Source organism: Ilyonectria robusta (genome assembly GCF_021365365.1).
Source record: "Ilyonectria robusta strain PMI_751 chromosome Unknown BGZ61scaffold_36, whole genome shotgun sequence".
Classification (NCBI taxonomy): Eukaryota; Fungi; Ascomycota; class Sordariomycetes; order Hypocreales; family Nectriaceae; genus Ilyonectria; species Ilyonectria robusta.
In genome coordinates this window covers 1-24,778 of record NW_025764470.1, presented here as the reverse complement: position 1 = coordinate 24,778, position 24,778 = coordinate 1, and the positions used below count along the sequence as shown (strand labels likewise).

The following is a 24,778-nucleotide window of genomic DNA, read 5'->3' as shown; positions in this document are numbered from 1 at the left end:
CTGGGGAACTCACTCACCGGCTGCTAAAGTTTCTCTAGCTCTATGATCCCAGACAAGTTCGCCACAGAAACGCGGGGAAATTGGCTGTTTGCGGGGGCGTTGCACTTGAGTCGTTGCTGGAGGTATCGGCTGACGTGTCATTGGCTCGTCCGGATCTCGTACTATCGGAAGTCGTACTCTTGGAGTCGCGAATCCGCCGGATCTCGCTCAACAAGTGGATCTAGTTCAGCACGACAACATGGCAGCTGGGGCTCTGAATCGCGGTCAACCACCTTTTTCTCGACGAGGCGTCGATCACGAGTTCCTACCCCCGGGATTCCTCAACCGACCCTTACCATCGCGACATTGACGCTCATCGGCCGACATCATGACCTATAATAAGCTGAAGTATCCTCTGGTCTGGCCATGCATTCGATACGCTCTCGCAGCACAGCCGTGAAACCCTCCAGTCCATTTCCGCAATGGCTGTCTTCGCTAAATTTCGCCTCTTTAATCGGAGGCTTGCCCTCGCAAGCGCCTTGATCGCCGTCTCCACATTCAATTATGGCTTTGACAATCAGGCCTTTGCGAGTACTCAGGCCATGGACGCTTTTGACAAGCAGTTTGGCGTGTGGAACGAAGCGACGCAAACATATATACTTGAGCCATCTTGGCTCTCTCTCTTCAACAGCCTCAACTACATCGGATTCGCCGTCGGTATGTAGACGCTTGCAGACATATCGGCTTACATCTAACAAGGCTAGGGGTCTCCGCCGGCACCACCATTTCCTCTCGATGGGGCCGAAGATGGTGCATGTTCATCATGAGCTGCTACGCTATCGTTACCGCAACCATTGGAGTGACATCAACTCACCGGGAGCAAATCATGGCAGCTCGAATCCTTAACTATGTCTATGTTGGGATGGAGCTCGGTGTTGTGCCCACGTTTCAGTCCGAGATTGGTATGCTCACCAAGCGGAATTGACCGAATGTTGCTAATAACGTTACCTAGTCCCGGCCGATGCACGAGGATTGATGGTGGGCTCGTACCAGCTCAGTCTTGCCATTGGTGGGCTTGTGATCAACTCCGTTTGCTACGGAACGAGCGGAATCCAGGATAACAGGGCGTGGCGCATCCCCCTTGGTCTCTTCTACATTGTCCCATCCATCGTCTTGAGTCTCATTTGGTTTATACCCGAATCGCCTCGCTGGTTACTTCGAAAGAACCGCGTCGAAGACGCATGGAGCAATTTCCGCATGCTGCGAGAAGGCGCGTTTTCTGAGGAACAGATGGAGGCCGAGTTTAAGGAGCTCCGCACCTCGCTGGAGCAAGAAGTTGAACAGGGCAAGTTTTCTGAGCTGTTCCGAGGCCTGAACCTGAAGCGGACTGCCATTGCCATTGGTGTGAACATTTTCCAGCAAGTCGGCGGTCAGGCGTTTGTGTCTCAGTACGGTGCGATTTATGTCAAGTCCTTGGGCACCATCAATCCGTTCAAATTCAGTCTGATCACATCCGGCATCAACATCATCACCATGGTCACAATTCTTCTCTGGACAGACTTAATTGGCAGAAGGTACGTGATTTTGAAGTGGTCTAATTGAGGTTGCTAACCAAGCCAAGGATTCTGATGATGCTTTCTTCCTGCGTTATGACTTCTGCCATGATGGTCATGGGAGGATTGGGAATCGGATCTCCTGTATCAACAGCCAGGAAGAATGGCATCATCTCTATGATGGCTGTGTTTCCCTTGGGCTTTGCAATGGGTTGGGCTCCGCTTACCTACGTCGTGGTAACTGAAATATCAGCGCTCCGACTCCGCGATGTGACCTCGCGCGTCGGCTTCACAGTCAACGTGATTATGAAGTAAGTTCTTGTGGAATATTTGTAGAAATTTGCTCATGACTATATCCAGCTTCGCCGTCAACTTTTCGATCCCGTACCTAGTTTACGATAAATACGCAGGCCTGGGCAGCCAGGTTGGGTTCATATTCGGCTCGTTTATGGTGGTGGCGACAGTTTTTGTATACTATTGCGTGCCAGAGTGCAGAGGGAAAACGCTCGAGCAGATTGACTTTCTGTTTAACACTGGAATGCCGATCCGGGACTTTGGAAAGGCCGATGCAGCTGCATTGATGCGTGCTGCGGCTGCGGATAGGTTGGATAAAGGTGAAGATGCTGATATCGAGAGGGGATCTACGGGGTAAAAGGAGGCGTTGAACTGACGAAAATTTCGACTCTCTTTATTGTTACTGATTCCACTCTCTGAACTGTCGTCTTAGCACCGCACTTGGGATGTGTCACCCGGCAAGTCGAGAACTGGGCTTTGATAGGCATAAGAAGTATGAGAAATGGAAGCAAACAACATTAGAAGGCATCTCTCACGGCAATATACCCGAGCAACACAGGCCCCAAAGCACAAGACGCTGCCGTAATCGCGAAACCACTCTGAATATCCCTTTTTATGACCGTCCATATAACACCAAAAAGGACACCTAGGAGCATGAGGATGACAAGAACGAAATATATGGTCCTCCAATGCCAAGCTTCTTCGAAGTGTATGCCCCAACCAAGTTCTGCTTGGTCGGGCGACGATTGTAATTGCCCACATGCTCGTTTTGGCAATTGATTGTGTATACTTCGCTGCGGTATCTCAACGGCATGCGGACGGTGGAAATAGTGTGTCAACTCTCGAGACCCGATGGCCGGGGAGGGAACGGATTGGTCTTCAGGCGCAGGCCAACATCGATATTCTTTGCATTTCACCCTGGGAAAAAGAGACGGATAAATAAGGGTAAAGGCGACATCTACATCTCCATCTGATGCGGGTCTGGCCCGGAGGAACAGGCGGCTCACAAGTAGGCCATGATGGGATGCCAAAAAGAATGCTGTCTACCCACTCAGGCAAAGTGCGCGAGGGTTCTGGTAGCGTTAAATCACAACCCAAGCCTCTTGAAGTATTAAACTCACGTGTAATCATGCTAGTACCCTTATTTCAGGTACCGGATGTTTCTTCCTGGCCTCCGTCATGCGAATGCATTTGCTCAGGCTCCGGTTGCAATTTGGGAGTAAGCTCGGGAGCATCCTCAACTTTTGCAGTCTTCTTAACAACGGTCTTAGGTGTCTTCTTAATAACAGTTCTAGGCGTCTTGAACATTGGCTCTCCTCTCTCATTAGTGAGCGTGTAGATATCGTCCTGCACACGGCCTAGGGGACCAGAACAGGACGTGCAGCATTTGTGGTCACAGACCAAGCACATAGGGGTGGTGTCGTAAAGCCACTCGTGATCGCACATATGGCACGTCCATAGACGGAAGATGGGTTTTCCCCCCATGGCGGTGGTGACCGGTGAAACAGGGACTAATACTCAAATACACTTCTTGGGTAGTATGTTGGGACGGCAACGCGGAAAACATTGAGCCTAATTTACTGACAGCATACCGTTTGGTGTGATAGGAGTGTTTATGGGAATGAGTTGGGCTGCAGCCTGGTCAAATGTAAGGCGGACTGATGCTTCTCTGCCTTGATTGGCTACACGCATTCATGTCGGCACCGCAGTAATTGAATTTATGCGGATTTATCTTTCAAGCCGATCAAATTCTTTATGTCAACATCTGCATCTTGAGGACCTGATGATGCATGCTCTCTGTTTACGATTTCCAGCGGTGTCATTTGTTTCTGCGTATCATCCATTTGACCAGTGAGAAAGGCCCACGCCCCTTAAAATAAACGGAGCCGCAGATTAGCCGTTTTTTTGAGCTCGATTGAGAAACTTCATCCCTTGTAAACCGATGATGGCAGATTTGTTGCGTTAACAGCAGCGGTGAAGGATGACGTCACAGCCTCTGCTAAAACCAGGTTATGGCACCGAAATCTGGGAATACTCGAGTACCTGGCCAAGGTCAAGCACCAGCAAGGATTCATAACAGGGAGGGCTTAGCTCAAGTAAGTATAGTGCAGCTTTGTTTCGTCACATTTGGATTTCGTCACAGGCTGCTTTTCTGTGGCTTATATGTTGCTGTTTCCAGTTACTCAAAGCGAGCATCTTCGGTCCAAATCTATGTCACTATTCCTTGCGCAGGCCGCATCACACAACAACCATGACAAATTACAGAAGAGTTAGCGCGCATTGCTATGTTTTTGGCTTTTTTCTATCGCTCGTTTCCGGTGTTTCTAACTCATCGTCAAAACGCGGGCTTGCCTATCATGGTGACGACCACGCTTCCGACACCGAAATATTGCTGTCCGAAAATTCAACAATTTCGTGGTACTACACCTGGTCCCTGTGGCCTTCAGATGCAGTAAACGATACTGTTCCTTTTGTACCGTTGATTCACGGTCTGGACGATGCCTCGGACTCGGAGCTCGTGTCTCGCCTCGATAACTTGCCCGCCTCCTCCACTCGCCTGCTCAGTTTTAACGAGCCTGACGGCGAGACTGATACTGGAGGCAGCTCTATCTCTGCCAAGGACGCTGCCAAATCGTACATGTCCAACATCGCACCCCTGAGAAAATCAACAAGTTCTCGGTCACGGAAGTGGGACATCAGCTATCCCTCTGTCACTGGCTCGACCAGAGGTCTTGAATGGCTTCGCAGTTTCAACGACACTTGCTTCGACATATCTGATGACGGCTGCCCCATGGACTTTGTAGCTGTGCATTGGTATGGCGACTATGTAGGCCTTGTGTCTTGGCTTGGGACACTCCGCGAATTCTATAACGAAACATACCCCGACGTTCCTTACTGGATCACCGAGATGGCCTTACCGAAGCAAGATGAAGAACAAACCCTTGCTATGATGAACGACAGTCTACGGTACTTGGACAATCTCGATTACGTTCAGGGCTATGCGTGGTTCGGAGCATTCCGTTCCGACGAAGCGAACGGATGGACTGGTGACAGTGTGTCGCTTTTTGATGATAAGGGGGGCTTGACGGAACTCGGGGTCTTGTACCTAGGTGGTGAGGAGAGTGGGTTTGAGCAGGGCGAGTCTTTTGGTGTTCAGTGGTCCCCACCACGCACTCTCATGCTGAGTCTTTTAGTGTTCGCGGTGGGCTTGATGTTGTGATGAAGATTTTATAGCGTAGAGTATATGTTTGTTTTTATAGATCAAATACAGCAGGTCTGTTACTCTATCTGTGCTAAAAACGGGGGAATGTCCGCATCCGTATATGCATTCATCTGCAAGTCAAATGGGTTCATTGACAAAGTCAAGTCTTGATCATCGAATGAAGAGGTGACTTGGCTCGACAAATCATATGGAACAAGTCCGTCTCCGAAGAATTGAGCCGAGCCCAATGAATTTCTTCCCGAATACTCAACAGTCTCCTCGTTCTGGCCAGGCATAGAAAATGGCCAGGTTTCACTACCTGTGCCAGCATCGGAGGTCGATGTGGTTGCTGCCAATGTTTCGTCTGCGGTAGATCGCCGAGGATTCACCGCCGAACCGATATTATCCTCGTCTTCTGTGGTGAATACATATTTGGAGCGTCGGTGTAGCTTTTCCTGTTCACTGAGAGTCCCTGGAGGAGGACTCGAAACAGTTAGCTTGTCTAGACCTGCTGGGCGGAACTTGTTGCTTACGGGGTATCCGACAATGGAGGTCGCATACCAAGGCCGGGAATCAGTTTCTCAACGTCGGAAATCTGGACTGTTAGTATAAGTCACTTGGTACACTTGCAGCAACGTACACATAAGCTGACCCATTCACACTTGTCTTGACCTCGAGACGCAAGGAACAATCCGTCTTGAAGCTTCTGTTTTAGCTGGGGTAGCGAATGTCCTCCTTCTGGGGGCAGGAGGAAGTAGAGGTGGTCGATAATCTTGGTGCATTGGTACAGGGCAATGGTCAAAGTCGCACCCTCTACGGGATTGCGCATCTCTGAATGGCGAATGTGAGACCAGAACTCACAACACCAAACTGCACTTTCTAAACACCTCTGCTGACAGTAATTGATGTATGCTCGCGGTGTCTGTTCCATGGCATCTGCTGATACCGATTCCCTTATTCCGGGAATTAGAAATCGGAAAAGATCACAACGGCAGAGGTATAATAGGGTGTGGAGGACGATGTATCCGCGCGCTTCCTCAGAGTGGCACATGATCATCAATCTGTCGGCATCAAGCTGCAAGTCCTCTGGTAGAGACGTCTTGAATGAAACCAACTCTTGGTCGAGTGAGTGTAGTTGCTCCCGACTGGTAAACGGGCTGCATCCTTCGAGGACGACCCGCCTTGTGTATCTAGCGCAAGGGTTAGTTGTGTATAAACACTTGAGCGGGCTTACTAACCGGAAGATTCTATCACGAAGGTCGTACATCCGGATTAGATAGGCCAGAATATTCATGTCTGTCCCTTCGTCCATATGGCGCAGAAACTGCACCGATGATCGTAGCCCGAGTTGAAAGTTGTGGTGGCTGTTGGGGAGCCTCACGTGCAGTCTATTTATAGGACAGACGGTCAAATCCTCGATGCCCCCTGAGAATACCTTGTCAAGCCTATAGATGGACCACATCAGCCGGCGGAGACACTCTTGTGTTATGGAATCCACGGCAGATCTCTCGTAGTTGAGACGCTTTGTAAAAGCAACTCTTGCTGCCATGGACAGTAGAACCCATATGTCCCCAGTAAATTTCAGCGTGGAATGGAAAGTGATGACAATTACCAGAGCGTGGAGTTTGGGGACGGAAATATCACCGATGCGGGCGACCAGCTCAGTCTGGATTTCGTCCACCCAGCGGAGGGGACTCAGGTAGGCCTCCTGTGGAGACATTAGACGGAGCCCCGAGGCGCAGATGGCCTTGAGCAAGGTTTTGTCCAGATTGCCGCGACTCCATTCCGTCAAGACGGTTGCTCTGTGGAGAGAGAGGGAGTCTAGGAAGTCGCTCTTGTCAAAGTACGTGTGAATGTAGTTTCGAACGTCGTCTTTCCTTTCCAATTCGAACGCACTGGCCCATAGTTAGTATATAATTTTCGTACATCAGCCAATTAATTCACCGTGTCGAGTCTTCTCCTGGGCTAGCCGCTGGTGGTGGTGGTTGGGCGGACTCATAGCGTTCTGCCTGAGTGCTGGCGGGTGATACAAGTGCTTCAGGTGTTACATCTGCCTGCGTTGCAGTTCTTGGGATCGGAAAAAGACATTCCTGTCCATGAGACTCGCATCGCTGGCAGGGGTAATTTCCTGAACACTTCGCCTTTGTCGCGCGGCATGATGTACAAGCCTTTGATGAGCGTCGACGCTTCGTCCCCGCCTGGGTGAGTTCCTGAGGAGAATCGTCGTTCTCTCGCGGGGAGATGCCATCGACGGATGCATAGCTGCAGACAAAGTCGAGCCGCTCACAGCGCAGACAGCCGTCCGGCCGACGATCACACTTGACCTACACGGACGCCGTCAGCTTGGCGTCGCTCGAATTAGCCACGGCAATTAACCTTGCGGGCGCGGCATTGCCTGCACGCGAGCCTTTTACCCGGTGACCCAGTGTCCTGGATCTGGGGAAGAAGGTCGCTCACTTCAGGATCCATGTCGCGAAGCCGAGGGCGAGATCCGGCGGTGATGGAGAGATGGCGGATGATCCTGGGGGTGGATCTGCTTTTGAATACGCGTTGCCCTATCGCGTCATTCCGCTCCGGATGGTGAGGGCGAGATCCGGAGCCTGCCCCAGTACGAGATCCGGAACTCCAGAGTCGGCTCAGAAGACGGCAAGTTTGGGGATGGAGGAGATGACATAAAATAGATGCTGGAAGTACGCATTCAATTAAATCTCCAAGCCTGCTCCAAACTTCGCACTACTGCATTCCCCCTCACGAACCGTAACCTCGGTTCCAGGAGCAAGATGCCTTCCCACCAGCTCCCGGCAAAACCCTTGCCTCTGAAGGTCGACTCCAAGAATGGAGGCGACAGGCCAAACTACATTATTTTCATGCCAGATCAGCTCCGGTATGACTCTCTAGGGTGCACCGCTGGCCCCGACTCCGGTATTCGGACACCCAATATTGATGCCTTTGCCGCTCGTGGAAGCCTCTTCACCAACTGTTTCACGCAGGCTTCGGTTTGCTCGCAGTCGCGATGCAGCATGTTCACAGGGACATATCCGCACGTCAGCGGCCACCGCAGCCTCGAAAACCTCATCAAGCCATGGGAACCCAACATCTTCCGCAGTCTCAAAGAGTCTGGCTACCACGTTGCGTGTCTCGCGCCGCGTGGCGATACCTTCGCGCCAACAGTAACCGAACTGAGCGTGACGGAATATGGGTTCCTTGAGACGCCAGAGTATGTTCCCAACTTTGGGCGCGGTGGTACAGAGAAGGAAAAGGATGAGAGCATTTGGGGCCGGTTGTTCTATCGGGGACTGCGAGATGCCGACAAGGCCTCTGATTATGATGAGGCCGTGGTTAGATCAGCGCTGACTTGGCTGGACTGTCCTCCAACAGACAAACCTTGGGTGCTCTTCATGCCCTTGATCTTCCCCCACTGTCCATTCCAAGTGGAAGAGCCCTACTTTTCCATGTATGATCGCGCCAAGATGTCTGGAATCGAGGCTCTGCCGGAAAAGAGAACTGGCTACGAACCGCGGTACATGAAGTCAATCCGCGAGCGCTATGGGACCAGCCGAGCTACCGATGAAGTATGGAAAGAGATCAAAGCCACCTACTTCGGCATGATTTCGAGACTCGACGACCAATTTGGACGCGTCATGAAGCGCGTGGATGAACTCGGGCTCTGGAAAGACACCGTTACTATGTTTTATACAGACCACGGCGAGTACCTGGGAGACCATGGCTTAATTGAGAAGTGGCCATCGGGATTGTCAGAGACCCTCGTTCACGAGCCACTCATCATCGGTGGTGCCGGGCTGCCCGAGGGAAAGAAGATCCACGCAATGACAGAAATGGTGGATTTAGTCCCAACGATGCTAGAAATTTCTGGTGTCGGAGAGAAATTTGCCCACAACGGACTTTCCTGGATCCCTCTGCTATGTGGTGATGCCACAGAGCACAAGAGATATGCATTCTCCGAAGGCGGTTTCCTCACCTCGGAGGAGCCTCTGTTGGAGCAGGCTCCTTATCCATACGACCTTAAAGCTGCTCTACAACATGAGGATACAGCTCTGGTGGGGAAGGCGATATCATTGCGCGACGAGACATGGACATACGTGTACCGGCTGTATGAACCGGCTGAGTTGTATCATCGCCAAAACGATCCATGCGAGCTGCACAATCTTGCAGAAGACCCGTCGCATAAGGAAATTGCCGATAAACTGGAGAAGGTTGTTCTGAAGTGGTTACTGGAAGGAGCAGATACTATGCCGTGGACGCCTGATCCACGATTCCCAGAGGTTAAGCTGAAGACTCCGAGAGAACAGATGGAGGAAAGACTAAAGCACATTCACGACACGTAAGGTCTTGAACGTCTTAGATGAGACTAGTTCAGGATAGCTCAGCTGAGATCGCAGACGTGTGCTTCGAGTGTCCGTAGAGAAACTTAGATACGGGGTGTCTTTCAGAGCCAAGCCTTATGCAACCGCGTTTTAGATGCAAGACATGGAAAAGTTTATCTAAATACTCTATTCTTTCCTCTCTGGCGAACTTTAAAAGGAGTCAATGTTTTGTACGGAATACCCTTTGAGGGCAATGGGAAAAGTAGCCGTCTGCCTCCTATAGCCTTCTGAGTCAAGTACACCGCATCCTAATCGTCCTCATGGCTAATCGTGCAGACTTATTCGCGCTTGATTACTCGCAAATTGCTGCTAAATGAGGTTTAGGCCATCGATCGCTGCTACGTGGTAGTGTGTCGACTGCTTGTAGCACTGAAAGTTGTCTTAACTGTCATCGCACCCCTCTTGTGAGGGTTGACAGTCTTGCAACAGCCGCTGGATTTGTTCGGGCGAAATTGGAGGATTGGACGCAATACAAAACTGCGGCTAAATTTAAATCGACCATTTGCCCATCGATAGGCGCTGATATGTGCAGCAACACTGTCAGGTGCGGTGAATACCCCTGAACTTCCGTGGCAAATTGAGGAAGATGCCGACGAATATGCGTTTGAAACGGGGATCAGTAATTGAAGATACGATGCGACGCTGGGAAGTTGGATAAGGAGATACATAGTATTAGTGCGTTTGCAGTCAAAGTGTGTCTTAGTGTCAGACACCCTGATGGGAAAATTCAGCTTTGCATAGGACCAGATCCGTACCGTGGTTTCATTTGAACCTAGATGCCCTCAACAACCTAGTTTTAGATTGACCTCAACAACCTAACTCATCGGCTATTTACGGCATCATCAGATCAAGGGCATCCGGTATTAGATTAAGGGCATCTGGATCAGTCAGATCCCTAGGTATAAATAGCTAGCTTTCTTCCTTCTTAGACCAAAAGACAAGATCATCCATCGTCACTGAAGCTGTCTGAATCACTCAATCCTTTGTCTGATATCTGGAGTATGCTTGATTTTTATGCTCGTTGGTTGGCTGGACAAACAAGAGCTTTGAAAAATGTCAGGGGTGGCGGTCTAAGAATATCTTTTATAAAGGAAAAGACTCAGGCTTGGCTCGGTCTCTGGGCCGAGAAATCCACGAAGTCACGCGCTTCTGAATTTGAGCTTTGATACGTGTTTACGCAACGACAACCTGGCGACGCGGTGTGCAATATTCCCAGGAACTTGAATTTGCGAGTTGGGTATTTTATCGGACCCAATTTACCTAGTAGTCTAGCGGTTTTTTGTTCAACAAAAACGGTGATGTCAGTATGAGACTATGTGGATACGGTGACGCCGTCGCCGATCCTGAGCCCCGGATCTTTCGACCGATCAATGGGGAATTTTACCGAATAACGCCTTCCAGTTTGTTTTGACTGTATCTATAGAAATAAAATACTGTAGTTGCACTGATAGTATCCCGGGATTTTGACCCTTTTATCTCCGGGTAAAGTCAAGAGTCTTCGCAACACGTAACTCCGACAACGATTTCCCTTTACTTCTCTTGCCAACTTGACCAGCATGAGAACCCCCAAATCACACACCGACTTGCCCGGCGGATCATGCGACGAGCAGCGGAGTCTAATCCGGAAATGGCAGTTACTATTTACGAGGAATGCAAGGAACTCCCTCATAGAAGCCGGCGCAGTAATAACCCCGGATTCCCCGGATAACAAGCGGGTCGAAACTGTCGTGCATACGTAATATCGTAACATCTCGGGTTCTGGGCCGATGGAGCACTGTTATCGTCGCTGAGCATGGACAGTATCATTTTAATTGTCTCTATCTTGCTGAACTCCACCTCCCCGCAATTCCCCGTATGACTTTCGAGGCATCTCGCCCACTGAGGCGAATGAGATACATTTTCCGAATCTGAAACTGGTTAGGAATCCTTGCAAGGTAAACAGCAAAGTTAGCGTAGCCGCAAGGGTGATTACGAGATATTTATTGCCACCATGCTACTGCCCCATTCGGGAGTACCCTTGTATACTTCCCCAGACTACGGAAGCCCACCCGACCCATCTCGGGACCCATCTCGGGGAGTATAAAAGGTGCTGGCATATGGCATAGGTTGCGTCAAATAATATTTACCACCTCTTTACATCTATCCTAAAAGCCTCCGAAATGATCAAGACAAGGGATGACGTAGAGGATCTGGCCACTGTGCCATCCCATATCGGAGAAGTACATGACGACCCGGCTCAGGCTCATGATGCAGTCTTCGGCGAAATCACAGACAAGGGCCCCAACTACCGCAACGTGTGTATCTCGAAACGCACTCAAACTCTCATGGACTAACATTCTTCAGGTGGGATGGCTAGGAACCGCCGCCCTTATGATGAAGACCCAGATCGGCCTCGGTGTTCTTTCTATCCCGTCCGCTTTCGATACGTTGGGCATAGTTCCAGGAGTCGTCTGCCTGTGTACCATCGCTGCTATAACCACTTGGTCGGACTATATGGTTGGTGTCTTCAAGCTTCGCCATACTCAGGTGTATGGCATTGACGATGCTGGTGGATTGATGTTTGGTCGTATCGGGCGTGAAACCCTTGCGGTTGCTTTCTGCCTCTGTGAGTTTACTCGCCGGAAGTTATAGGCTTCTGCTGACGTCTCTAGATTGGATCTTCGTTGCCGGTTCCGGTATGCTGAGTGTTTCGATTGGTTTGAACGCCCTCTCACTTCACGGTGTATGCACTGCTGTCTTTGTCGCTGTGGCTGCTGTCGTCGGATTCTCCTTCGCTAGTATCCGCACGCTGAGCAGCATTAGTTGGCTCGCATGGGTCGGGCTGGTGTGCATCATTGCATCCAGTGAGTAATTTTCTATATTCATGTTTTTTTAAACTGCCATCTAATGCTCATCACAGTTCTCACGGTCACTATCGCCGTCGGTGTACAAGATCGCCCTGCTGACGCTCCTGAGACTGGTGTTTGGGTTTCCGACTACAAGATCACCAACAACCCATCATTCACTGATGCTATGTCAGCGGTGTCTGCCCTCGTGTTTGCGTACGCAGGCACTCCTGCGTTCTTTTCAATTGCCGCTGAGATGCGTGATCCTCGGCATTACAGCCGATCGCTAATGATCTGCCAGAGTGTTGTGACTGTCACGTATATCTCAATTGGATGTGTGGTCTACTACTTCTGCGGGTCATATGTTGCCTCGCCTGCTCTTGGATCTGCCGGTTCGACTATGAAGAGGGTTTGCTATGGTCTTGCTCTCCCTGGCTTAATCGTCACCACGACACTCGTTATTCATGTAAGTATCATCTGAAGACGAAAACAAAACGAAGTAATTCAACTAACAGTTGTGCAGTTACCTGGAAAATATCTATTTATTCGTTTTCTACGAGGTTCCAAGCATCTCACGGCTAACTCCATGGTACACTGGGCAACCTGGCTTAGCTGCACCGGCGGCATCACTGTGATCGCTTACCTCATTGCCAGCGGCATTCCTGTTTTCGGCGGTCTTGTGTCCCTTATCGGTGCACTTCTTGGCACTCTCATGTCCTTTCAGCCGATGGGTTGTATGTGGCTTTATGACAACTGGACACCAGGAAAGCAAGATCGAACTCTCAAGTGGACCCTAATGGTTTGCTGGAGCGTTTTTGTCGTCCTTTCTGGAACATTTCTGATGGTTGCTGGTACTTATGGCTCTATTGTAAGCATTATTGACACATACGAGAAGTCTGGAGGGTCAGCCGCCTGGTCCTGCGCCGACAACTCGAATTCCGTCTAAAGTACTGGATTTGTACATTACTCTGTCAAAAACAATCCTGTGGCGTGAGAAGGCTGCTCGCATGGTTACAACCAATGTATCAAAATTAGACTTAGAATTTAGCGTATATTCATTCATCCAGTATGCAAAGTACTCATTGATGTAAAGGAAGTCCTCCCCGGGAGTGTTAGATGACTGGAACCGAAGCAGAACTGCACCGGCGGCGACGCTTCTGGGTCGACATTTGTATGTATAAGCTTTGTGTTTTACATTTGGTGAGTGCAAGCTTGCCGATTATGGTGATGAAATACTTCCTTCAGCCAATATTATCCGGCCCTGCAGGTGTCTGGTAAGTGGCACTCATGAACACCTCTATACCCTCGCTATGATGTTAACAGTAGCATGTTCTATTGCCACACATGCGTATCACCGGGGATCCAGCCAGTTTATGGAAGTTTCAGCCGACCCACGGGAGATTGCGCCGACGAACAGACCCACAAAGTAAGTAGCTTGCCCTCATCCAAGGAGGTCCATCAAACAGCCCCACGCACAACGCGTTTATGCCTCAATTTTCATGCCGAAACTCATCCAATAGGGCGAATGGTTTAGTGGTATAATACTCCCTTAGCAAGAATCTTCTGAAGATATCTGGGAGTGGTCCAGGGTTCGATTCCCTGTTCGTCCAACGTCGATGGTTTGATTCCATCTTTCCACTAGCAATGGTCCAACTTTTTTGCGCTAGAGAGTTTTCACAGCAAAACGGAGCAACGACGCTCCGCGCCTTTCATCTCTTTTTTTGTCCTACCCGATGAGAGCTATTCGTATAGTTGCGCAATTGCTTTCTGTGAAAGACGCTTGTTATTTTATTGGCGTGTGTTAAAATTGCAAGTAACTTCAGAGATGAAGTTCCAACGTATGCGTTGCTCAAGCCACTTGAGTCCGTAACGTCAGCCGTGGGTCGCATCCATCATTTAACGGTTCTGTTACCGTACTAAACGGTGAAATACCGTAACCATTCTTGGCAATTATTCATGACACGGCCCAAAGCTCGGGAAATAGGCGGCGAGTAGTATTGAGTGCAAGACTAAGGAATTGTGTATCTTTTTCCACTATCTATCCAACACATTTCCGAAATCGTCATTTACTTCTCTCTGCCATCATGTAGCAAGGCCACCTGTCCAGTGTCCTTCTCTGCCTAGGAGTTAAGATTGCTGTCCATGTGCTCCATCCTGCTGAGCGCGCTGACCACGAACATCGGACCAGAAGGTGACCTGAGCCTCGCTGGAACGAACAGTAACTGTAACCATGCCACGGGCAGATTGGGGAACAGCGTCAACTTGCGTCGGAAGCGATACCGGTGTCGGAACCGCGGCCGGAGCTGAGGCTCTTACGTCCCCTGCCGATCGCGAGACGCCAGCAACGCCGCCATTCGAGTATGAGAGCATGCGGCGATTCATTTGCTGTTGACCTCGAGTTCCTGGAAGTGGCATGGAAGTTTGAACCCGAACCCGAACTCGCGTCATGGCCGGCTGTGACGCAGTTTGCTGACTGGCATCTTGCGGAGCGCTCTGTCGCTGAGCGGCCAACGCAGCATTCCGTTGCATGTACTGGTCCTGGATTTGACGGCGCGCAACGGCTCTCCTTATCGGCCGCATCGCGATAAGACGCCGGACGCATGGGCCGCGTCATACCGAGGGGGTGGAATATCGAGAGCCATGCATCTGAATACGCATTCTCCTCCTTGGTCGCCTTGTCCATGAGGAGGTTCATTGTCGGAAATAGGACGGGGTGTTGTCATTCTTAATTATGTTTGTAATTGATTGAGCTTGAATATGGGATGAGAACACCTTGCTGCGTAGAAGAGGTGTGATTTAAGTACTACGTCGCGCATCCATTTGTTGACTTTCTCCTGCCCAGTTCCTCCAACCCCTCTCTGTTGGTTGTGAATTAATCGAGTCCATATCTGGACTACGTACTTGGTCGCTGGGAGAATGAATAACTGGATGAGCGTAAAGTCAAGACCTGGACTAAATTCTGGGTCTGTGGACTGTGACCCCTGTTGTTAGTAACAGAGCGATTCTGGCTGTGACGTAACAGGCAGTCTGTACGTAACGGCTGTTGGGACGTAAAAGAGTGATCCCTGCCGTTAGTCAAGCAACCCCTGCTGGTAGTAAAAGAGTGATTCTCGGTGTTGGTCACAAAAGTGATCTCTTCTTACCCTGCGGGGCTCTACTAAATCTACACTTTTCTCGATAGTTACACAACATTGACAGGTACCATGGCTTAATCCAGGGGTGTGCGTGATTTAATTTGTGGTGTGAGGCTAGTTTGGTCAAGTTTTGGACTTCTTGCACGAGGCCATTCCCAGCCACGCCCACCTGCGAGGGTGAACCAACACGAAAAAAAAATGACCAACATGGCCGCGGTGTAATTTCATCAGTCCCATGCATTAGTCACTACAAGTGCTGATTTTTCTCAGTGACAAGGACTCCCATGGTCTCGACCGGCCCACAACGAACCCGAGATGAAAGCATTCGCGACCAATCTATCATTGATCGAAGCAGGAGCTTTTGGCTCATGAGCCGAAGAAGACTTATAATTATCTTGTTCCAAATATTTACCGAGTACGCTTCGGATTTGAAGCCGTGCAAATGGGGCGTGCTGCTGTACGTCTCTTGTTGGATCACTGGCTCGAGTGAGGATGAAGCTTGGCGTTGTGCACCTTCCAGGTGATGACTAACATAGGTACGGAATGACTGAAAACGGCAGAGTTGGTTCAACTCTCAAAATAATACCGTTTCGCTAGCAAAACAAAACGGAACACAAGAGCCAATCGCACCGTTTCGGCAACACTCTGTAGATTTACAATTTCTTCGCCCACAGATCAGCACATAAACCAACCGTTCTCTGACTATCCGTTCCTCGTTCGTTAAGACAAAGTGATAGAATTATTTATCAGGTTAGCAATGACTTGAGGGAATTTGCAGGTGGTATGCATGCTATGGATACATCATCTAAGATGTTCAAGGCCTCGACCAAGTCGCAGTGTATTGTATGCTAGTAATGAGAAGATCTGGGCGGTGTAAAATTTCAGGAAAGATATGAGAGCACTGAGTTCTATCTCAAACGCATTGAAACAGGGACAATGCAAATCAAGATACCAGCGCATTGGGGTGCGAGTTGCATAAGGTATCGCGCGACAACTAAAAGGATTTATCCCACTTCTACTTCGTCGAAAATGCCACCCGCAACGCGATGCTATGGGCTCGGATGCGGAGTCTGGAACGGAGTCTTTTATGAACCCGTGGGAATGCTCTGTAAGCCAAAGTCCGCTCCGCTCCGCAACCAGACATCCCCGCAGAGGGACCCTCAGCCGATTATTCTTAGATCCTATATCGTTATTATCAAAAAGCCAAGACTAGTTTCATCATTAGCCCCTACAACTGTGCAAAGTTAAATTTCCATTGATACGAATACGAGTGGCCTGAGAAGAGCAGTGAATAGACACCCACAATAAGTGATCCGCAAAGTATATAACTAGACGAAGCGATGGACGAATATTCACTCAGCCACACATTCTAATACCCTGTTTTAAAAGGATAAGAAACCAACGGCTACAACCAAAATGAATTCTACACTTCCAGCACAGCATCGTGCTCTCGTTCTTTCGGAGGTGGGGAAGCCATTGCTCCTCGAACAACGGCCGCTACCGAAACCAGGTCCTGGTAGCGCCCTTATTCGCATACTTGCGACATCAGTTCGGTCCAATGCCTCAAAGGTGTGGCGAGATCCAAATAGCGGGCATCCTCTACCCCTTCCCTTGGTTCCTGGATTCGTCTCTATTGGTCGAGTAGTCGACACTGGGCCTGACGCGATTGCATTGAGCCCAGGACAACTCGTGTTTTTCGACCCTTACATAAGGGGACGGGATAACTCCAAGGCGAAATACATATCTGGCTTCATGGAAGGGTTCGATGAAGAAAGCCGCAAACTTTCTTGTGGGGAATGGCGTGATTCAACCTTGGCCGAATATGCCAAGTTGCCATTGGAAAACTGCCACTCAATGAATGAACAGCGCCTTATGGGAGATCCGAAAGATGGAGGGCTCGGGTACACTCTCCAAGACCTAACTCATCTCTTCAGCATGTTCATTCCATTCGGAGGACTCGCCGATATCGATGTGAAAGCTGGGGACACTATCATCATCGCGCCAGCCACCGGTCGTTATGGTAGCGCAGCGGTACATCTTGCCCTCGCCATGGGGGCAAGGGTTATCGCTATCGGAAGAAACGCGACGATTCTTTCCCAACTAGCTCCCATTAGCCCACGCATCTCAACTGTTCAAATTTCGAACGACATTGAGAAGGACACGGCGGCTTTGGCAGCGGTGGCTGGTGGAACTATTGACGCGTTCTGGGACATGTCACCAACAGAGGCTGGAACGTCGACGCACTTCCGTAGTTGTTTGAGCGTTTTGAGTCATGGGGCTCGCATCAGTTTGATGGGAAGCGTGCTGTCCGGCACTGATTTCGGATATATGGACATTATGGGGCGCGGGTTGACGATTAAAGGCACATGGATGTGCACGCGTCAACAGACAAAGAGGCTTATCACCATGGTCGAAACAGGCGTTCTGCCATTAGGCGAGAGAGCTGAAATGGGCCCAGTCCGAAGTTTCCCGCTTGAGCATTGGGAGGAAGCGCTGAATACTTCAGTGGAGCGGACCGAGCCGGGTGAAATTATTATTGTGTCTTAGATATAGAACTAAAGACCGACAGCTTTTTAGTTGAGTACAACAATTTATCTGTGACGATAAGAAATTGCTCCTTCAATACTGTACTTCGTCCCAGGAATGTGCGTGGAACAGATCAGTTCAGGAAACATCACACTGCGCCTAGTCCGAGGCTGGGCCCGACATGAGTTAACAAGTCACCAACTCGTTCAACAGATATTCCAATAGTCAATTCATGTCTTAACACCAGTTTAGCATCGATCTAGTATAGGCAACTGTTGGCCCGCACTGATGACTGCAAAACACGTGAGCACAAAAAAAGCTGTCAAGATAACCTCAGTTCTGAGCCATTGCTAATACATACGACCATAGCTCTTAGAAAATACGGGATCCCGTCAAATTCTTATCTGCGGACCATTTGCATCCATTTCTTGACTCCTGTACCTCCAATAATAGAACCTCAACCCTCTAATTTTGGAGGTGCTTAATCCAGCCCTTCAATCAATCATCCCATCAGTAAAGATTCCCAGGCGCCGACTCTCACCATTTAGTCACATAATAACCGTTATAAACTGTGGGCTTTAGCTAGAATTGATTATTATAGATCTAACTTACCTGTTGTACATAAGGTACATTATCAGCTCTGCATTGTGGAGCGTTCCCGTTTGCACCTGACGCAACATTACCCCACCGCCATAAGCTTCTGTATTAGTCTCGGCGCATAGACTGAGGATTAAAATTGAAGATTGACAAATAAAATAAGCTGCAATTGCCTAGATACAACAAAGAATATATTAACCGTCAAAAAGTTTAGACGTATATTCACTAAATAAGAGCCTCTATTTAAGAAGACCTATTGAGGCTGAAGCCAGACATATATGCCTCGGGCAGCTAGTAGTCCTCATATTAGAATTTCAGGCCCCTTTCCTAAGAGCCACGCGACAGCCAGCACAAGCTATCATCTCGCACCCAGGGCATCGAAACGCAAATCGAGGAGTGCGCCGCTGACAGCGCTGGCAACTGCCAGGTCCTGGAATTTGATCCCACCATGCGCGGTGTTGGCATGATCCACCCTGCCTCTCGGAATATTTCGGTGTTCTCCCCTGGCGAGACTTTTCAGTCTCCCCTGTACCTTGCCCCTTCCATTTTGGCTTGTCACTTTCGCGCTGAGCTTTAGACTCAGCCTTAGCAGCTTCGTATGCCTGCTTGAATCGTCTAGCAGCCTCCTCGGCAGCCTGTTTGCGATTTTGAGCTTCCGTTGCTTGACGCGCTCTTTGTGCCTCTGCGGCTCTTGCGGCTTCATCACTTCTTCGGCGAGCTTCAGCCTCCTGTGCAGCTTTTTCTCGCCGCTGTCTTTCGCTTCGGGCTTCAGCAGACCTCCGTTGTTCTTCCTCTTGCTGGCGCGTCTGCTCGGCCTTGCGGGCCCAATCATACTGGTTCTTTGCTGTAGCCTTTTGTCTGATTACCTCTAGGATCCCATCTAGAGCTTTCTGCAGCAGCTCCTCCTTCTGTTTGAGCACGGATATGCGTTGTTCAATCTGTGCCTCGATCACAAGCATCCCTGTCCTTCGCGCTGTCGCCCTGCGGTCTCGTTCCTCTTCTTGTTCTGGCGTTAGCCGCCATAAGAACCCAAACCAGCCACTCCTGGCTGCCTCGTCACGCTTATCCTTTGCAGCCTCGGCCATGAGCCTTCCCAGAGCTGCCTTCCTTTCCTGTAAGTTCGCTTTTGCCGACAACAAATCTTTTTCAATGCCAGTCCTCTGCTGATTTAGTGTCTGCTGCAGGTTTTCTAGTTCCTCTTGGCGTTGTCGGTGTTTGCGCATTTCGTTTGTCTCCGAAAATTGGCTTGGCTTCCTGTTGTTGAATGTCCATGGACTCGGTGTCTCAGTATGTGCTCCCTGAGCGCCATTTTGACTGGTGTTCGCAGCTCTTGGTGGTTGATATTGCAAATCGTGCTGCCGGCGTTTGAGAGGATCGGATAGCGTTGAGTAGGCGTCATGAAGCTGGAAGGGCGGTTAACGTCTGCACTTCACCTCAAGGGCCACACACCTTCTGGAAATTGGCAGTCGCATTGGGATCACTGGGATTCTTATCCGGATGCCTCAATTTGGCCAGTCGTCGGTAGGCCGCCTTGACGGCGTCTGGCTCTGCCGTCCGTGGGAGTTCCAGCACGGCATAAAGATCAACGCTTGCCATGGGTAAACTAAGTCTCAAAGTTATATAAAACAAGAAAAGAGATTGATGAACAATGTTTGATCGCGGTGCAAGAGCCTTGTCGATAGATGAGGGGTAAGTAATGGCCGGATTATTGGGCCGCTGATAACTGGGCGGAGCAGCCAGAAAACCTGTTGGCTGATGACTATAGGCTTATTGGCTCGGATGGTGCCGTTTCGATTTCAAGAGACGCGTCTCAATCAGCGGGCGCGATCCTAGGGCCTTGTGTACCTCTGAAAATAATTATGGGTGAATACTGGGGGTAGAGAGATACTGTAGGGGTTTGCAGGAGCACATGACAATGTTGGAATTTGCGCCCTAGGATATAACTAGCCACTCCAAGGGTCCTGGAGAACAATTTATCTACAATATTCGACGCAGGCCGTTCAGCGACGCGTGGGATACCATAAATCTGTCTAGCCGCCCTAATCCTTCCTATGTCACGCTACGATAGGAAATATAAACGACGCTGCTTCAAGTGGTAATAAACAAGAGGGTGGCATAATTTAGCTGCCATTCTAGTCCCGCGGCAACGCCTCCCAAGACATTGACCCGGCCTGTCCTCGCCGATACCAGGCAGGTATGCGGATAACTCAGGCATCCACTCACGCGGGGACGGCGCCTATCCCCATCTTGTAGATGGTTCCCTTGAACGGTTGGCGTGTCAAAGCACGCTCACCCTCCAGGAATCATTGGTCCACGGTTGACCGATCTCATGCAGACCACTCAAAATGTGATAGCTTATCGATAAGAACTCTACTTTGGGATTACACCGGCTACTTAACTTGCGGAGCTTCGAGACAATCCTTTGACACCCAGTCTTGGAGACCCCTGTGTTGCTGTGGCTGGAGTTTAACCAAACGATCTGACCGGAACCGCTGCATATTCTGTATGTAAATAGCGTTCAAAGCTTCATCACTGGCTTTCACGTCTTGTACCCTGAGATGGACTGGTGCAGAACCAATTATCTTCTTTTCCTTTAATTTCCACTCGATGTCACTATGGATATATGTAGGGCTAGGCTCGTCATTATAGAAGTCTAGGTCCCGGTCACTAGACTAAAGCAACAGCGGGCCTTGCCCAGCCCTTTCGGCCTGGATCTGATCGGCGCGACTTGCACTGGGGCTCTCGAATGGCGGGAGCACGGGAGTTGTGAAATCGAGTTCGGCATTGTCCGCGCACTGGGTTGGGTAATCAGGTATATACATACCCCGGTACCTACAGTGATGGTGTGGATATTCATCGCGCAAACTACATCGAGAGGTTCAAGCATGGATCCAAGTCTGTCACACCAAATCACGCTCAAAGTACCCGGGGCCTGGAGATGTACGTCTTGACTCAATTCAAAGTGAGCAGCACAACCCAGGCACACAAGTGGGGGCTGAACTTGAACATAATGAGTGATCACAATTTCTGGAGGAAGTGGATAGCTTTTTCGATATCTGGGGTGAAGGTTGAGTCTGGATCTGTTATAAAAGGGATCAGTTTTATAAAACACATGCAGGTGCTTTCGTTATTAAAGTCGACATCGGCGTTACCGACTTACCCTAGATGGACGCATCACAGACCAACAAAAACAAGAATTACACTATGAGAAGCAAGTTCTTTTACTGTGACTCGTATGAATTCTTTAAAAGCAAGCTAACCCTGTTGTAAATAGCGTTAACTATTTATTATCTTATTAAATACAAGCTCGGGCAATAATATTTTATTAGTAGGTGAGGTTCTTAGTGCAGACTATATCTATCTGTAGAGTAGGAGCTAGAGGGGGAAGAGGGATTAAAAAAGATAATATTAAAGCTATCTTCTAAAAGCAGAAGATAGCTAGAGTAATTAATTAATTACTTTTAAATTTTTAAAAAAAGAGAGAAAAAAAGAAGATTAAAAGTTATAAGATTTATTATAGAAAAAGTATATTATATCACAGCCCAGGTTGAGACCAGGCAGTTACAACTAGCAGAACCATAACATACCCACTTTTTTACCTAATATAGATCCCGAACTTACCCCATATAAGTAAGCCCGAATATACAATTTACTTTCCTAGGATAAGCTATAAGATCGGACTTATTCTTACTTAGTAAGCCTGTATAAATACCATTAGTATATAGATACTCTTTTAGTATTTTTATAGATAGATAGCCTTATTAGCTATTAATATACTTAGTTATATTAAATTTATTATTTTATTATTATTAAATTATAATTTATATTACTTATTATAATGTTTTAATTTACTTAATTATATATTCTATGCCTTAAACCTATTCTATACTCTTAAGTTAGATCTAATTATTATATATTAATAGCTCTTATTTAGTATATTACTATATTAACCTAAGTAATATCTTAAATAAATTAAGATAGCTTTTATAACTTTAAGTATCTTATTTAAATTTAGAAAAAACTCTATTATTTTAATAATATAGAATTAAGACCCTATTAATAATATAAATATAGATAAATCCAACTCTAATAATAAAGTTATTAAAAAGAACCTTAATAGACTCTAAAAGCAAAATAATTACCTTAAAGCTAAGCTTAATAAGCTTATTAAAATCTCTACTAAAAAAAACTTAGAAAAAGATAATAAAATTAATAAGCTAATAGAATAAGTTACCTAGCTCTTAATATAAAATAACTACCTTAATAGAGATTTTATTTATTAAGAGGTACTTTATTATAATTATATTACCTATTTAAACTCTTTTATAGTAAATAAAAAAGATATAGAAGAAATCCTTAAATTTAAGTAACTTAATCTATTTAATAAAGTAGTTACTAGTTTTTAAGGATTTCTTATATAAATTAGGATATTTTAAAGCTACTATTCTATATAATTTACTAGAAAAGAAACTAAGATTTACTATACTATAAGACTCCTTAAAAATAAATATTCTAATAGTTTAAGCTATTATAAGAGACTACCTTAATAACTCTTACTATATAAAAAAGAATAAAACTAAAGCTATTTATACTAGCTAAAATATTTAAATAAAACTATAAGATATATTTAGTCTTATTAATAAAAAATAAGCAGCTAAAATATAATTTAAAAGCTTACTTAAAAAGTATTAATATTAAGCTATATAGTAGAATTCTATAATAATATCTTATATTTAAATTAAAAAGAAAAGATATATATAGCAGCTTATTATAGAGAATTTAAATTAGAAGTTAAGATATAATAATTAGTATAAGTCTATAATCTTTAATACTCTTATTACTCTTTTTATAAAATTAATAACTAATAATTTAAAAGATAATAAAAAAAAAAATTAAAAAGTTAAAAGAAATATCCTAGATACTATTCTAAAAGAGCAAGAAGAATAATACTAACTAAGAAAAGAGATACTAAAGTAATACCTTCTATAGAATAATACTAGAATCTATAGAACTAGAAGCTATCTAGAAGAATTACTTAAAGGTTAAATACTAAAATTATAAAAAATAGGCTACTTTAAAAGTAAGTATATACCTTAAAATCTAACTAGAAGTATAAGCTTATACTAGAAGTAAGAGTATATAATTTACTAATTATTAATATAATAATAATAATAATAAATCTCAAATTGCTATTTAATTTAAAATTCTTATTATAACTAGAGTAGCTATAATAGAGAATTTAATAGAGCTTATAAAAATAATAATTAAAAGGTTGAGTATCTTAATAATATTCTATTCTTAAGCTATATACCTAAAGAATACCTAAGGAAATTAAGGATAATACTAAGGAGAAGGTATAAAAATAAGCTATATAGTATAAGAAAATAAATAGTAAAATTAAAGTAGAGTAACAAACTAAACTAAAAAAGAAAAGAAATTATAGCTAAAATAAAAATAAAGATATCTAGAAACTAGTTCCTACTTAGAATAATATTAATATTATAAATAACTCAACCAATAAAATATCCTATACTATAGCTATAATATAATAAAGAGACTTAATTCCTAATAAATAACTTAAACTTATTATATTACTCCTAATTAATAAGAAATAAAGAGTAATAATATTTAAAAAATACTAGAAAAAATAACAATCTCTAATAATACTTCTATACTAAAGATAAAGATATTCTATAGGTATACTCTAATAAAAGTATATCTAGCTAGAAAACTAAAACTTTTAGTAGCTAACTAAAATATTATTACTCCTACTAAAAAATATCTAAAAATAGAAGATAAATAAAACTCTAAACTTAGCTATAGAGAATACTAAATATATAATAGCCTTAGAAACTAAATATAAATAAAACTAATAGAAATATATAATAACCTTATAAATAAATAATAAAAACCTATAGAAAATAAGCCTATTTATATCTATATTTATAATATATAGCTAGAATAAAACTTATATTATATAATTCTAAAGAAATAAGAAAATAATAATCTAAGAATAGTAATAATATATTCTAATTATAAAGAAATCTCTAGATATTATATATTATTTATATATACTAAATATATAAGAAAGATAAAATCTATTAGAATTATTACTCTATATAAATAAATAATATATCTATTTAAAACCTATACTTAAGGAAGGAACTTAAATATTTCTATATTATCTAATAGTATATAAGAGTTAGTATTATATATTTAAAGAATAAAAAAGACCTCTTTCTATTAGAATATACTAATCTAACTAATATTATTAATAACTATA

The 24,778-nt window shown here is 46.0% G+C and overlaps 9 protein-coding genes and 1 non-coding gene across 10 annotated transcripts; 6 read left to right on the top strand and 4 right to left on the bottom strand.

Annotated features, from left to right (window-relative positions):
* Window positions 1–461: 461 nt before the first annotated feature.
* Window positions 462–2,184, top strand: BGZ61DRAFT_369236 (general substrate transporter; the record flags this gene model as incomplete). The annotated part of the gene is made up of 5 exons (XM_046241946.1): window positions 462–696; window positions 744–941; window positions 992–1,557; window positions 1,596–1,843; window positions 1,893–2,184. The coding sequence occupies 5 exons, from the start codon at window positions 462–464 to the stop codon at window positions 2,182–2,184; spliced, it is 1,539 nt and encodes a 512-aa protein (XP_046096184.1).
* A 788-nt stretch (window positions 2,185–2,972) lies between these two features.
* BGZ61DRAFT_485354 (uncharacterized protein) lies at window positions 2,973–3,311 on the bottom strand (the record flags this gene model as incomplete). Its single annotated transcript, XM_046249698.1, has 1 exon — window positions 2,973–3,311. The coding sequence occupies one exon, from the start codon at window positions 3,309–3,311 to the stop codon at window positions 2,973–2,975; it is 339 nt and encodes a 112-aa protein (XP_046096183.1).
* A 766-nt stretch (window positions 3,312–4,077) lies between these two features.
* BGZ61DRAFT_432597 (glycosyl hydrolase catalytic core-domain-containing protein) lies at window positions 4,078–5,058 on the top strand (the record flags this gene model as incomplete). The annotated part of the gene is made up of 1 exon (XM_046243887.1): window positions 4,078–5,058. The coding sequence occupies one exon, from the start codon at window positions 4,078–4,080 to the stop codon at window positions 5,044–5,046; it is 969 nt and encodes a 322-aa protein (XP_046096182.1). The 3' UTR covers window positions 5,047–5,058.
* Window positions 5,059–5,104: 46 nt separating this feature from the next.
* On the bottom strand, window positions 5,105–7,497 carry BGZ61DRAFT_432593 (uncharacterized protein; the record flags this gene model as incomplete). Its single annotated transcript, XM_046243886.1, has 6 exons — window positions 5,105–5,511; window positions 5,562–5,623; window positions 5,669–6,218; window positions 6,267–6,923; window positions 6,973–7,310; window positions 7,405–7,497. The coding sequence occupies 6 exons, from the start codon at window positions 7,495–7,497 to the stop codon at window positions 5,106–5,108; spliced, it is 2,106 nt and encodes a 701-aa protein (XP_046096181.1).
* A 311-nt stretch (window positions 7,498–7,808) lies between these two features.
* BGZ61DRAFT_499492 (alkaline-phosphatase-like protein) lies at window positions 7,809–9,374 on the top strand (the record flags this gene model as incomplete). The annotated part of the gene is made up of 1 exon (XM_046251414.1): window positions 7,809–9,374. One exon carries the CDS (start codon window positions 7,809–7,811, stop codon window positions 9,372–9,374), a length of 1,566 nt encoding a protein of 521 aa, XP_046096180.1.
* A 2,178-nt stretch (window positions 9,375–11,552) lies between these two features.
* Window positions 11,553–13,184, top strand: BGZ61DRAFT_593643 (putative amino acid transporter; the record flags this gene model as incomplete). The annotated part of the gene is made up of 5 exons (XM_046256803.1): window positions 11,553–11,707; window positions 11,757–12,018; window positions 12,065–12,256; window positions 12,313–12,704; window positions 12,762–13,184. Exons 1-5 carry the CDS (start codon window positions 11,573–11,575, stop codon window positions 13,182–13,184), a joined length of 1,404 nt encoding a protein of 467 aa, XP_046096179.1. The 5' UTR covers window positions 11,553–11,572.
* A 573-nt stretch (window positions 13,185–13,757) lies between these two features.
* Window positions 13,758–13,848, top strand: BGZ61DRAFT_t201. Its single transcript has one exon. It is a non-coding gene; the product is annotated as a tRNA-Ala (tRNA).
* A 353-nt stretch (window positions 13,849–14,201) lies between these two features.
* Window positions 14,202–14,988, bottom strand: BGZ61DRAFT_463789 (uncharacterized protein). Its single transcript, XM_046247438.1, has one exon. The coding sequence runs from the start codon at window positions 14,816–14,818 to the stop codon at window positions 14,366–14,368; it is 453 nt and encodes a 150-aa protein (XP_046096178.1). The 5' UTR covers window positions 14,819–14,988; the 3' UTR covers window positions 14,202–14,365.
* A 1,761-nt stretch (window positions 14,989–16,749) lies between these two features.
* On the top strand, window positions 16,750–17,959 carry BGZ61DRAFT_463788 (chaperonin 10-like protein). Its single transcript, XM_046247437.1, has one exon. It carries the CDS (start codon window positions 16,789–16,791, stop codon window positions 17,917–17,919), a length of 1,131 nt encoding a protein of 376 aa, XP_046096177.1. The 5' UTR covers window positions 16,750–16,788; the 3' UTR covers window positions 17,920–17,959.
* An 850-nt stretch (window positions 17,960–18,809) lies between these two features.
* Window positions 18,810–20,100, bottom strand: BGZ61DRAFT_563751 (uncharacterized protein; the record flags this gene model as incomplete). The annotated part of the gene is made up of 2 exons (XM_046255874.1): window positions 19,945–20,100; window positions 18,810–19,898 (listed from the first exon to the last, which is right to left on the bottom strand). The coding sequence occupies exons 1-2, from the start codon at window positions 20,089–20,091 to the stop codon at window positions 18,810–18,812; spliced, it is 1,236 nt and encodes a 411-aa protein (XP_046096176.1). The 5' UTR covers window positions 20,092–20,100.
* Between the last annotated feature and the right edge of the window lie 4,678 nt (window positions 20,101–24,778).